The sequence below is a fragment of the Oratosquilla oratoria genome, chromosome 25 (genome assembly GCF_046742065.1).
Source record: "Oratosquilla oratoria isolate Oo_2021 chromosome 25, ASM4674206v1, whole genome shotgun sequence".
Lineage (NCBI taxonomy): Eukaryota > Metazoa > Arthropoda > Malacostraca > Stomatopoda > Squillidae > Oratosquilla > Oratosquilla oratoria.
In genome coordinates, this window is record NC_134801.1 from 28,087,759 (window position 1) to 28,102,758 (window position 15,000).

The following is a 15,000-nucleotide window of genomic DNA, read 5'->3' on the forward strand; positions in this document are numbered from 1 at the left end:
CTGGTCCATAGTGGTGTTAATAAAGTATCTGAAACATTAGACACATAAACCAGACATTCACTAATCTGTGCAGGGTCAATTGAAGTATGGTGGTGAATGAACAAGATAGACAAAAGAAAAGCAGAGGTGTGAATATTTCTTTAGTGCGGTGGCTAATGTGAGATAGAGCGCGTTTGTGATGAAAACTGTCGCAACAGAGGGAAAGAAGCTCGGCTGTGAGGACGAAACATTTTCGCAACAAAAGTGCTGAATGCGTGGTCAAAGTTGGCCACTGTGCAAAAATTACTTGGGCAAAGTGGGAGACGAAGTAACGCGCGCGCGCGCGTGTGTGTGTGCGTGCGTGCATGTGTGTGTGTGTGTGTGTGTGTGTGTGTGTGTGTGTGTGTGTGTGTGTGTGTGTGTGTGTGTGTGTGTGTGTGTGTGTGTGTGTGTGTGTGTGTGCGCGTGCGCGCCTGTGTGCGTCTGTGCCGAAAGTTATACGAAAAAAAAATTTTGCGAAACATTTGCTCACCTTCACATTAGGTAAACATTTTTATGAAAGTATTTACTATCTAAGTTTCGTATAGACAATATTTAATGGACTCTAGTGACTTCCCTATGGACCACAGTTACTCAGCATTCACTTATGCTTAAGGAATAATCTCCCTTCAAATAAGAAGGCTGATAATTCTTTTCTCTTTATATCCCTCCGTTTAGTTGTCTTCCTGGAAATCTCCTCTATACAAATCCTGTAACACCATTTTTGGGTTCTATATTGTCCCCAAGGATATAGGAGTTAATTTTTCGCAGTGAAACTTATCAGTATTTTTTAGATTCAAACTAGGTTTCTATGGTTACAAGACAAGAAGAAAAAAAATATATAGAAAAAAACTTGATTACATGTTTACTTCACTGAAGGGAGAAGAGCTTAGAGATGAACAAAACTGTTTGCCGGCATCCATGATAAAAGAGAAAGAGGCAGTTGGCAAAGAATTATATATATCATATAGGCTGAAACCCATTAGCTACCGGAGGGGTGGGGGGATGTCACAAGAATCAACAAAATCTCGCGGTGACATCCAGTGTAAAAGAAAGTGCCAACAGGAAGAGGAAGGAAAGAGGAAGAAGAAAAGACGAGGGGGCAGAAGAGGAGGAGGAATAGGAAGAGCAGTAGGTGGATGAGAAGAAAAAGGGGAAAGAAAAGTAGCGAAGAGGAGAAAATAATAGGAAGAGTAGGAAGAGGACACGTGGAGGAAGAGGAGAAGGGGAGGAGGAGGAAGAAGAAAAGGAGGAGATGGAGCAGTAGGAAGAAGATGAAGGGGAAAGAGACAAGAAAATCAATTGAAGGGATGACAACAGCAAATCCTTATTTCGAAAGATTCGCAGAAACCCGATTTCAAAAACCGAAAAATTCAATCCTTCTCCTGGCAGTTTTTCTTAGAGAACTTTCTGGAAAGCTGAAAGTTGTCAGTTGTCTTTTTTGTCATCGCAAGTATCAAAGTGCCACTTAATGTCACATTCATTGTAGTATGAGACTTGTCAGAATTTTTTTGCAAACACACAGATAGACAAACATACGTTTGTTATCATTTACGTGGATGTATTACCTTATTTCTTCAGTTATTCATTGTTCCTTTATATATTTGTTTAAGTCTTTAAATGCATTTTTTTATTTGTTATCTATTTATATATTTCCTTGTTCAAATAATTGCTATCTACTTATTCATTTATCTATTAATCTCTTCATTTTTACGAGGTGTACATCTTATGAAACTGTCAACGCGGTTATTTGCTAACAGATGATAATATTCAGCACAGTAATCAACCTAAGAAAAAAAAATGTCTCTTACTCGTAAACCCATCCTCTCCTGAATCACCATCTAATGTGTAGGCAAGGTCATCATATTAAGACAGTATTGCAGGACTCGTAATAATGAATTTAAATTAAACAAATTTAAGTTCAAGAAGGAAACAGGCAAGAATTCGTTTACGAACATAGTGGTTAACGAATGGAATAGACTTAAGGTAGTAACCATGTAATGAACAGGGAAACAATTTGGTTGCTTTAAGAGAAGATTAGATAACTTTATGGATGGGGGTGGCAAGTGGTAAGGGACATAGAATTGCCTAGTGTAGGCCTTATGGTCTCCATTCTTATGTTCTTATGAATAAAATCGCTCGGCGCTCTTTAGAAACAAAGTCTTCAACTTTGGAGTGCAGCGAGGGGTTCACAGGTGGAATGGTTTAGTATCTAGTCGTTAGTAACCTGCTCTTCTATCCTTGGGAACGATCATCACACTGAAGAGGTCATCAAGGAGAGATTTAAGGAAGGAACCAGAATGCAGGGATAATAGAAGTTAAAACCATTCGACTTTGTCTACTCGTTTATTCAGTCATTTGTTTGTCTTTTTAGTTTTTATTCGTTTGTAGGTGTGTCCGTGTACTTATTGATTAAACAGTGTACTATATATATATATATATATATATATATATATATATATATATATATATATATATATATATATTTTTTTTTTTTTTTTTTTTTTTAAGTTCATTATTTCCCCCAGAAATGAATAATGAGTGACTCTGGTCCGTAGGGATGTCACTAGAGTACCTAAAATATTGAATACATTTAGTCAATATTATCAACACCACTCATACGGAGGGTTCATCTCGAAGTGTTTAATCAGTTGGGAACACAATACTTTTCCAGGAACCTTTTCTGGAGACGAGAAACTAACAACGCAAAATCAAACAATGAACTATTCTTCTTCGCTGGGGGTCACCCTCATTATCTGTCCTAATGCCGCACTTGCACAGATTCCCCTTTCTCGGAAAAGAGGCAGCAAGAGGACAGAAGCGTTGGTAAAGTAGAGTGATTAGCGGGGCGAGGCGTCAGTCATAGATCTGGTAGCCCCCTTTTTTATTAATTAATTTATTTGTACATTTATTTATCTATATATTTATTTATTGTGTGTGTGTGTGTGTGTGTGTGTGTGTGTGTGTGTGTGTGTGTGTGTGTGTGTGTGTGTGTGTGTGTGTGTGTGTGTGTGTGTGTGTGTGTGTGTGTGTGTGTGTGTGTGTGTGTGTGTGTGTGTGTGTGTGTGTGTGTGTGTGTGTGTGTGTGTGTGTGTGTGTGTGTGTGTGTGTGTGTGTGTGTGTGTGTGTGTGTGTGTGTGTGTGTGTGTGTGTGTGTGTGTGTGTGTGTGTGTGTGTGTGTATATGTGTGTGTGTATGTGTGTGAAAACCTAAACCCTCTCCAGGCCAACTGGACTTCTTCGATGACATCCAATCGATCTTCTGTGTCTGTTTCTCATCCATGAGGAAAAACGCACAAAGCTGTAATATCTTATATATATTTCCACCATCAAGTGCATGTTTTAGCTGGCTACCCCCACTTATAGGGGGAAAATCACCTTTTGGTAAATGTACATTTCTTTCATGAACACTTTCCTAAGTCTGAAAATATACGAATAATACGCCATAGATCTACACACTTAAATATTTTAATATTTTTTCTTCACATAAACAACAGAAATCCAGCCACGACTAGAACTTTCTCACATCCTGACAAGTGGTTTGAAAGATCAATGAGATCCTGTAACGGACAAAAATATAATTCACAGGGGAACAATTTTAATTAAATTTTTTGTTGAATTTGATTTATCTGCCAATTTTAAGACTTTTTTCAGGCTGATTTCAGATATATAATCCACTTTCACTTACATGCTACAGTTCTTCTGTAATTTCTATTTTCTCGTTTCCCCGAAAACTGACCTCCGGACGGACAGAGAGGGTGTTTGTAGAGAGCAAATACTTCACAGAACATATTAGTAAGATGATCATGTGTCATTGTGAAAAATATTGACACTATTGTTTCTTTTTCAGGTCTCGTGTTAGAGTGACGGTTTTGTCAAGAGAAAATTACGTTCATGATCCAGACACCACCTGTTACATGCTAGTTTGTCAAAGGCACAATATATCAAATTTTGTGATCTGTATCTATAAGGCATATTTTCATGTTCTTCTTGGCGATCAAGATAAGAAGTGGGCCCCACATGCTGTTTGCTATAACTGTATGGAACATCTTCGTGAGTGGACGAAAGGAAAGAGAAATGGTCTTCCTTTTGGAATTCCCATGGTATGACGAGAACCAAAGGATCATGTATCGAACTTATTACTGTCTGGTGAATATTAAAGGGATTGGCAAGAAAAATTGGCACAAAATCAACTATCCCAACATTCCCTTGGCGATCCGACCAGTGTCTCATTCTGAGTCTCTACCAGTTCCGATTTTCAGTGGATATGCTTCCTCCAAGGATGAAAATAATATACCTGATATGAACGTCCACAGAATGAATTCAAAGTCTTCAGATTCATCATCAGATGCTGAACAGCCATTAGCTCCTCACTGTTTCACTCATGAGGACTTGAATGACTTGATACGTGATTTGGCGCTCTCCAAGAAAGCTGCAGAATTCTTAACCTCCAGGTTGAGTGAAAGACATATACTTGACATGACGGTACGGGTATCATATTATAGAATCAGGAAGAGTATATTTGTTAAGTATTTCTTCTAGGAAATACAATTTGTATGCTGCCACGATGTTCATGGTCTGTTTACCAAGTTGGGACTTGGCACCTAAAGCCCTGCTGAGTGGAGACTGTTTTTGGATAGCCCCAACGTAGCCTCAAGTGTGTCCTTTTGTATAAGGGCAATGGCTTTTGGTGTAGTTCCTCTCGGTCACTCTATCCATCTGCGAGAAACTCACGATCACATAAGAGTGATCATGGATTTATTTAAGTGCCATGAACACAATTGGATCATATGTGTAGACCTTAAGATGGTCAAATTTCTCCTTGGCTAGCAGAAGGGATATACAAAGATTCCATGATATATCTGTATGTGGGACAGTCGAGCCCGTGACAAACACTGGGCCCAAAGAGATTGGCCAGTTCGGGAAACTTTGGAAGCAGAAATGCCAAACATTGTTAATGTGCCAATCGTAAGTCGAGTGAAGATCGTTTTCCTTCCACTTCATCTCAATACAAAGTATCGGCGTTCCCTGCTTTGCTTTACGAAAAATAATAGCAAAATATTTGATGGTTCCCAAATCCGAAGACTTCTGAGTGATTATTCGTGAACACCATGATTGAAAAAGAGAAAGCAGCCTGACTCTCATTTTCTGCCGTTGTTCGTAACTTCGTGGGAAACAAAAAAGTGCATAACTACGAGGATCTGGTTACTAATATGAGTGTGAAGCTGCATTTCCTAAATCTGGGAGACGTGAGTGATGAACAAGGGGAACGCTTCCATCAGGATTTGGCGACGATGGAAGAGCGCTACCAAGGCCACTGGGATAGGTACTGATGGCTCACTACTGCTGGACGATTAGAAAAGATCAGCCAGAGAAGACTTACAAGAGAAAGAGTTACAAACGCAAATTTTTGCGAGATTGAAATCAAGAAGAGGTCCTCCACCCTGAAGTGCGGTCATTAATAAACTAGCATCTATTTGATTACAGTATTTGTAATCCTAATGTACAATTCAAGTTTCTTCTCATATACAATAAGGTATTTGTACAAAAAACTACTTTACTATAAATAGCGCAAAAGGATGATTCAAAATTATTTCAGGGCATGATGACAGGCGTGATAAAATGAAAATTATTGTATGATATTATTTATTGATATTAAGAAAAATATGTAATATTTAGAGAAATTCTGATTTCAGATTTGAATTCGGTATGCTCAAATTAGGTAAGAAAATGTATTTTTGTCAATTCACCAAATACATTGTTCTCCAGTGGTATATAATCTGTGTTGTGTCTTGGTCGTTTGAGCTGACAGCCGTAGATGGAGAATGCTGAGGCAGCTGTTGTGATGAGGAGGAAGGAGGGGAAAGAAGAGAATAGGAGATCCAAAATATTGTTTCAGTCAAATAAATTGTTGTAAAATAAATATGGAGCGGATTATAATTTGGGTGGAGATTTTTTTTTTTTTTTTTTTTTTTAAGACGAAGAATCAGTTTTTTCTCTCATTTTTGGGCCACTACATAAGAATTGCAGATGTGGTTGCTTGATTGCGGCGTGAGGAAATCGCTTTATCTCTGAGAGAAAACAAGCCATAGGAGGAATGGGAGAAAGAAATTTAAGAGATGAAGACATCTTGAGATGCTGCAAAGTAAAAATATGTGAAGGATGGATGGTGGAACGAAGAAGGAAAAGAAAAAAAGAAGAAGAGGAAGTAAAGAAAAAAAAAGAAGAAAGAAAAGAAGGAAGGAAAAAGAAGAGGGGAAGGATTAGGAAGAGCAGCAGGAGAAGGAGAGGGAGAAGTGGTGAGGAAGAATTGGAAGGGAGAGGAGAAAGAGGAAACGAGGAACAGCAGGAAAGGGAATAGAAAGAGAAGGAAAAGAAAAAAATAAAGAAAAGGAAGTGAGAGGAGGAATACGAGAAGGAAAGAGAAGAAAAAACAGGAGGAGAATGAACAAGAGAATGAAAGGAAAGCGTAGGAGTGAAGGAAGAAGAGAAAAGAGAAAGAATTTCAAAGAGTAAGGAGAAAGGAATAGGAAAAGTAGCAAAAGAATAGGAGGAATAGAGGAGGAGTACAGGAGGAGGTGAGGAGGAGGAGGAGGAGAAGAGGAGTAGATGTGACGGAGAGAAGGAGGAGAGTAGGAGGAGGAAGAGAAGGGGGAAGACTGAAAGCAGAAGAAGGCGGAAAAGATAGATTGCGAGTAAAAGAAAGAAAAAAAGGAAAAAATCAAGATGAGGAAGATGGAGGAAAATGAGGAGGAGAAGGAAGAGGAGCGAACGTGAGGGAAGAACAGGAAGATTTACTCCCTGAGAAGGAATGCACAAAACAGAAGGAAAGCTGGAATGGAGAGCCCATATACAGCAATTTATCTATGAAAGAGACTAGAAGCTGCATGACATAGGCTCCTGGAAAGGCTGGCTGGGGAGACGAAGGGTAAGAGGAAGGAATGGGAAGGAAAAGGGTCCTAGAAAGGCCGTGTTTACTATTTCGTCAGCGGTATCCAGGAGTTCTATCCTTTGAGATAGAATCCCAAAAGTAGTAAAGGAGATGAAAAAAGGGTATAGAGTGGAGGGATAGCTGAAGCTGGAAAGTGGTCTGCGTATTTTATTATGCGGATTATTCTCGAACTATAAAGAAATGTGTGATTTTGTTCCGTAGTGGTGTGGATGAAGTCCCTTAAATGTTCAATGTGCAAAACTTATACAGCCTAACTCTATACGGGAAAAGGAAATGAAAAGGTTAAGGGAAAGAAAAAGGACAAAAGAGGAATAAGAGGATGAGAAGGGAAGGGAAAGGTAAAGAGGAGAGAGGTTTCGGATGTGTAAGAGGAAGGAGAAAGGTTAAGGGAAGAAAAAACTAAAGAAGGAAGAGAAAAAAGGGAGAGGGAGAATAGAGGAAAAGGTAAGGATGGGGTAGGGAGAGGGGAAAGAAGAGTGGGGTAAGAGGAGGTTAAAGGACCATGAGGAAGATAGTCGAGGGAGTGAAAAGATAGTGGGGGAGGTGAAGTGGGAGATGAAGAGGGGAGATGTAGTGAAAAGGCGTGGGATAAGGAGAGGGAAGGGCAGGCACCTGAAGGGAAAAAAAAGAGAACGAACGAGTCTGAATGTCATACTGGAGAAGTCAAGAAGAAAAGCCAAGGGTTTCAGAGTCTGCAAGAATGGGTTTCAGGGTCTCCAGGAATGGGTCGGAGACTCTTCTGGCGACGCAGAAGAACGAACGCTTCCGAAGTTCAGAAACACAAAGAAAGAGACTTCGAGAGCCAAGAAGAAGTCTGCAAGAATGGGTTTCAGGGTCTCCAGGAATGGGTCGGAGACTCTTCTGGCGACGCAGAAGAACGAACGCTTCCGAAGTTCAGAAACACAAAGAAAGAGACTTCGAGAGCCAAGAAGAAGGAATGAGGACTTCACAGGAACAAGGAACCAAAGACAGATCGAGGATAGAAAAAATGATGGAGATGGAAGAGGAAGGAAATGAGTGGAGGGGAAGAGGAAGGAAAGAGGGAAGAGAGTGTAGCTTAGGGAGGGTAAAGCGAGAGGTTCGTAAGCTAGAAGAGTGAGACGAGGCACGGAAGGAAATAAAGAGATTAAGTTGGACACACTGCCCCTGGGCAAGAGGGGAAGGAGAGGAGACACAAGCACCCAAGCACAAACATGCCAAAACACACACACACACACACACACACACACACACACACACACACACACACACACACACACACACACACACACACACACACACACACACACACACACACACACACACACACACACACACACACACACACACACACACACACACACACACACACACACACACACACACACACACACACACACACAAATATAGTGAAATGAAGAAAATAAGGAAGGGATGGAGAAAGGAAAGAGGAGTATGAGAAAGGGATGAGAGAGAGAGAGAGGAGTTGGAGGGATGGGGAGGGGGTGGCAGGGGAAAGAGGAGTGGGAAATAGGACATCAATGAAGGGGGAAAGGAGAGAGAGAGAGAGAGAGAGAGAGAGAGAGAGAGAGAGAGAGAGAGAGAGAGAGAGAGAGAGAGAGAGAGAGAGAGAGAGAGAGAGAGAGAGAGAGAGAGAGAGAGAGAAGAGAGAGAGAGAGAGAGAGAGAGAGAGAGAGAGAGAGAGAGAGAGAGAGAGAGAGAGAGAGAGAGAGAGAGAGAGAGAGAGAGAGAGAGAGAGAGAGAGAGAGAGAGAGAGAGAGAGAGAGAGAGAGAGAGAGAGAGAGAGAGAGAGAGAGAGAGAGAGAGAGAGAGAGAGAGAGAGAGAGAGGAGAGAGAGAGAGAGAGAGAGAGAGAGAGAGAGAGAGAGAGAGAGAGAGAGAGAGAGAGAGAGAGAGAGAGAGAGAGAGAGAGAGAGAGAGAGAGAGAGAGAGAGAGAGAGAGAGAGAGAGAGAGAGAGAGAGAGAGAGAGGAGAGAGAGAGACCGAGAGAGAGGAGAGAGAGAGAGAGAGAGAGAGAGAGAGAGAGAGAGAGAGAGAGAGAGAGAGAGAGAGAGAGAGACACGGAGGAAGGACGAGGGCGATAGGCTTGAAGTGTTTCGTGCTCAGAGGAAGAGCTTGGATGGAATACGAGGCCGTCTCGTCGTTGGAGTCGAGGCGTTGAGAGTGAGTGAGTGAGTGAGTGAGTTAGTGAGTGAGTGAGTGAGTGAGGGAGGGAGAGAAGGAAGGATAGAGGAAAGGAAGAAGAGGAAGAAATAAAGGAGAGGGGGAAGAAAGGAGTGATAGGAACGAAGCTAAAAAAAAAAAAGAGGAAAGAAGAAAAAAAAGGGAGGGAAGGGGAGGAGGAAAAGAAGAAGAACGAAGAGATGCTGTAGTAGTAGACAAAGTGGGAAGGAAAGATTTGGACTGAGAAACTGAGCCCATCTCTTAGAAAGATATAAGACATAAGAACATGATAGAAGCCATAGGAAGGAAGGAAAAAAAGAAGAGAAACAGAAGGAGGAGAAAGGATATGGAAAGAGGAAGGGAGGGGAGAAGTGAGGAGAGGCATTCGGCCTGATAAGGGAGGGTGAGGTGGGAGGGACGGGGTGGGAGGGAGAGAGGGAGGATCGGGAGGGGGCAAGTCCATGAAGACAGATGTGTAACGACTGCTCCCCAGCAGAATTGGGTGAAGGAGAGGGGCTTCGTGAAGACGAGGAGGAGAGGGAGGAATAGGAAGAATAGCAGGAGGAGGAGAAGGAGGAGGAAGAGGGAAGGTATGAGGAGGAGGAGGAGGAGGAGGAGGAGGAGGAGGAGGAGGAGGACTTGAAGGAAGAACAGGTGTAAGAGGAGGAAAAAGAAGAAGAGGGTGAAGAAGGGGAGGTAGAAAAAGAAGAGAAGGAAGAAGGGGGAATAGGAAGAATAGCAGGAGGAGGAGGAGGAGGAGGAGGAAGAGGGAAGGTATGAGGAGGAGGAGTAGGAGGAGGAGGAGGAGGAGGAGGAGGACTTGAAGGAAGAATAGGTGTAAGAGGAGGAAAAAGAGGAAGAAGAGGGTGAAGAAGGGGAGGTAGAAAAAGAAGAGAAGGAAGAAGAGGTGAAATGGAAGGAGGAGCAAGATGAGAAGAAAGAGAACGAAGAAAAAGAGGAAGATGGGAGGAATAAAAAGAAAAAACAGAGGATGGGAAAGAAGGGATGGAAGAAGAGAAGGAGGTGTTAGAGAGGAGGAGAAAGAGAGCGAGGATGAGGGAAAAGAGAAAAAAAAAGAATAGGTAAAGGTAAAGATTGAGGAAGAAGAGTTGAAAAAGACTAAGAAAGAGGAGGTGGAGAAGGAGCAGGAAGATGATTCTTATGGTTAGGAAGAGAAAAACATGAGAAGGAGAAATAGGATGAGGAGGAGAAAAGTATAAGAAGGATGAGAAGGAAGATGAGAAAGAGAAGAAAAAGAATGAGAAGGTATGAGGTAGAGGAGAAGAAAAAGAATAAGGAGGAGGAGGAGGAGGAGGAGGAGGAGGAGGAGGAGGAGGAGGAGGAGGAGGAGGAGGAGGAGGAGGAGGAGGAGGAGGAGGAGGTAAGTGTTTGATTCGGGGAACTAGGAAACAAGCAAAAGAGTAAAAGTTAGAGTTGGGGCTGCAGTTGGAGTTAGTGTTGGAGTTAGTGCGGGAGTAGAACCAGGAGTATAAATTGAAATAGAAGTAGAGGAGCAGAAGTATAATGAGAGGAGTAGGAGAGGGAGTGGAAGAGAGTGAATAAAAGTGCAGTAAAAAGATGAGAAGTAACAAGCATGTGGAATAGGAGTGGGACTGGGAGTACGAGTGGAACTGGGAGCGGAAATGGAAGCAGGAGAAAGATTAGAATAGGAGTAGATACAGGAGTAGGAATAGTACTAGACGCAGCAGCAGTATTATTGTAGCTACGAACGTCACCAAATTATTAAGTCCTTTTGAAGAAAACTACAGAAGAGAGCTAAATCCTGCCATCACCAACGAACGATACCAAACAAGGAGGAAAGAAAACCCACTTAACCTTGCCATCATAGAACATCAAAACTATGAAACTCAGGTCCTCCCTGACAAGCAACATCGTATCACAAGATCAACACAAGGAGACCAACGTGAATGAAATCAGAGAAATTATAAGAAACATAAAAATGGCAGGGAAGTAAGGAAAAAGGAGGAGCTATGCACCTTATTGAATTTGTTTTCGAATCATATGAAAATAAAGATAGAAATGGCACATGAGGAAGGAGCATTTAATTAGCTGACAGCAATATCAATCAGGGCAAAGGGATGCAATCTAAATAAAAAAGAATTCATGGATGTCATTACCCTGAGGTATGGATGGACATTTAATGGGCTAAATAACAGATGTGTCTATGGTACACACTTTGGTCCAAACCATGCGATGATATGTATGCAGGGTAGATTCATCTGCATGGGACTCGAGATAGGGGATTTCACTGTCCAAATGATTCGGAAGGTATGCAAGGATGTGACCATCGAGCCAACACTACTCCCCCTAGCTCTAGGAGGGGGAGAACTTCAGGTACCGCACCTCTAACACATCAGATGAAACGTTAATGGACGTCAGCGCAAGAGGTTTCTGGACACGGGGACAATTGGCCTTCTTTGACATACGAATATTTGGTCCAATGGCCCCCTGTTACAATAACCTAACTGTTGAGGTGTCCCATTCCCAAAATGAGAATAAGAAAATCAGGATGTACGAGGAACGTATACAGAATGTGGACCAGGCCTCATTCACTTCGACAACCTTTACGATTTCAGGCGGGATAGGTCCAAGGGTAAAGGCATTCTACGCTCGTTTGACAGAGATGATGTCAGGAAAAAACAACAAACAAAGAGCAGTATTTTGGCGTGGATCAGATGTAGACTGGCCTTTTCACTCTTAAGATCAGCTCTTCTATGCCTGAGAAGTACCAGATCCCTACTTCCTAAATCAGCACACATACAAAACCATGATTTTAAGCAGACTGAAGTAAGAAAGTAGGATAAATGAACTTTTGTATTAGGCTTCATTAAATTTAAATCATATGAAATATAAAAGGGTAGTCGACTACAGTCATTGGCGAAAGCGGAGCCAATGAATTATGTCTGTGGGAGACAGATCCTGACTGATTTCAACATGCAGTTCCACGAAGATGGTAATCGTTAAGAAATGTAGCAGCAGTGTAGTAGTAGCAGCAGTAGTAGTAGTAGTAGTAGTAGTAGTAGTAGTAGTAGTAGTAGTAGTAGTAGTAGTAGTAGTAGTAGTAGTAGTAGTAGTAGTAGTAGTAGTAGTAGTAGTAGTAGTAGTAGTAGTAGTAGTAGTAGTAGTAGTAGTAGTAGTAGTAGTAGTAGTAGTAGTAGTAGTAGTAGTAGTAGTAGTAGTAGTAGTAGTAGTAGTAGTAGTAGTAGTAGTAGTAGTAGTAGTAGTAGTAGTAGTAGTAGTAGTAGTAGTAGTAGTAACAGCAGTAACAGCAGTAGTATGAGCAAGATTGGGAATAGGAGCAGGGCGAGTAGGAATAAGAGTAGGAGTAGAAAAGAATGAAGCGAGTGTAGGATGTAGGAGTGTACATGGAATGAAAGTAGAGGTAAAGTAGAAATTAGGACAGAAGTTGGATATAAAAATAAATAAATACATAAACAGATAAACAAATAAATATATGAATAAGTAAATAAATAAAAAAAATATAAATGAATAAATATATGTATAAGTAAATAAATAAATAAACAAAACCAATCAACCAATCAATAAATATATAAATAAATAAATAAATAAATAAATAAATAAATTATTAAAGATAAACAAATAGATAAGGAAGAATAAACAGATAAAATGCATAGCAGAATACAGGTGAGAAAACAGAAGACAAGAAAATATAAACAGGCAAAATCAACTAAAGTGTATACGTATAGTATATTTTCAATGTGAACAGCATAAACATAAGATAGATATATAGATAGATAGATATAGATAGATAGATAGATAGATAGAGAGAGAGAGAGAGAGAGAGAGAGAGAGAGAGAGAGAGAGAGAGAGAGAGAGAGAGTTTTGACCCGTTCAGAGTTTTTCATGATACAAAATTCAAAATGTTTAGCTGAAAATTGTTGTTATCTTTTATGCAATGGGGGGACGGAGAGGGGGGTCGCCGATTTAATGAAGCGGCCTTGCTGTGGATGTGCTGTGTCTTGCGAAGTGGACAAGGTGCAGGGATGACCCGTCATCCAGGAGGTGCTCAGGGATGGAATGGGTGGAAATTATTTTATGCCTTTCCCTTTTTGGCTACCTCCCTTGTAAGGGGGAAAAAGCCTTGGTATATGTATGTATGTATTAAAGAAAACAGCTCACTTGTAAGCTAAACACTACATAGGGAAAAATACCACATACTCGAACAAAGTAAAATCATATTGACATTGTGAGAACTATAGCTTGGGTAAAAAAAATTTTTAGTGACTGTTCATACGTTATCTTGTACTTACATAGGGAACAAGATGTTTGGTCTCTCTGTAGAAGGGATCAACGATCTGCCATGTAGTCATGATGGCGACATCAACACACAGAAGCACGAAGACAACTATGAACAGCTGGTAGTCTTTGATCACCTGCAGAGAGTTAAAGAAAATTCCGTTACAAGTAACCGTTACAGTAAAAAGATGCAGAAAACCGTTATGATGTCGTTCCAATGAATGACTGTAAGGAACTGGTAAAATAAAAGTTAAGAAATTTCACAAAATGTTGCGGGTTACTATAACAATGAAAACTATATATTATATAGTTGTTACACGAACCTGTTATAAGAAAACGTTAACAGTAAACCGCTAAAAGAAATTGTTTCAATAAAAAGCGACAAGAAAATACAAGAAACCGTTACATTACACATGACAGTAAACCGTTACATGACACTTTCACAAGAAACCACGACAACAACCGTTACAGAAACCCGTTACGATGGCCGTTGTGAGAAACCGTTACACGAAACCGTTACATGACACTGTCCCCCCCCAAAAAAAAATACAATAACCATTACAGGAACCCGTAAAAACAAATGTTGTAAGAAAACATTACAATGAATCATTAAAAGAACCCATTATGAAACAGGGATCTATTTGTCACAGTTTTCGGGAAGTGAAAATTCAAGCCTCTTCCGGATTACCCTACCAGTCTGTTTCAGTCAAGTGAAAGTAATTCCTTTGTAATCAAGGGGTTAAGTTTATCCAGTAGTATATATTTTGTCATCATGAACATACACCTCTATCTGTGAGGACACTATCGCACCGAAGAGAGATTTAAGTATGAATATATATATATATATATATATATAGTATATATATATATATACATATATAAATATACTGTATATATATATATATATATATATATATATATATACATACAAACATATATATATGAGAGAAATACGCTAATGGCAGCGACATCAAACCGGTAATTTTTATGACAGTTGCCTGCGGGGCTCGAACCCGCTGTACTCGGCTATCCGTAAATTACCTGTACGGCGCCCTAGACCACTACACCACAGAGACTATAAAATCCTTGAAACCTGGAATCGAACTGATTCCCGAGGGAAGAAAGATCACTTATTACGGCGATCCGAATTCCTGTATTACTCAAGGACGCCGTACAGGTAATTTACGGATAGCCGAGTACAGCGGGTTCGAGCCCCGCATGCAACAGTCATAAAAATTATCGATATATATATATATATATATATATGTGTGTGTGTGTGTGTGTGTGTGTCTGTGTGTGTGTGTGTGTGTGTGTGTGTGTGTGTGTATGTGTATACATATATATACATATATATATATATATATATACACATATATATATAATTCAAATCTAACCAAAAAGACTCCCTTTCCTCTACACTCTTCTCACCACCAGGCCCATATCCACTTACATAAACCCTCATATCCTTTCCCAGTTTCACCTTCATCCACATTAAACTTGAATAAACCTTCTTTCACTCCACAACACCTTTACCTATCTCATCACTTACTAGTATAGCCACCCCTTCTCTCCCTCGTCCTTCCTTTACTCC

The 15,000-nt window shown here is 40.5% G+C and overlaps 1 protein-coding gene across 1 annotated transcript in view; it reads right to left on the reverse strand.

Moving 5' to 3' along the window:
* Positions 1–15,000, reverse strand: part of LOC143039057 (uncharacterized) — a 1,266,799-nt gene that overhangs the window by 138,308 nt on the left and 1,113,491 nt on the right. Inside the window, exon 12 of the mRNA XM_076208909.1 lies at positions 13,424–13,546. Coding sequence (XP_076065024.1) covers positions 13,424–13,546 — 123 coding nt within the window. The remainder of the gene's footprint in view (positions 1–13,423; positions 13,547–15,000) is intronic.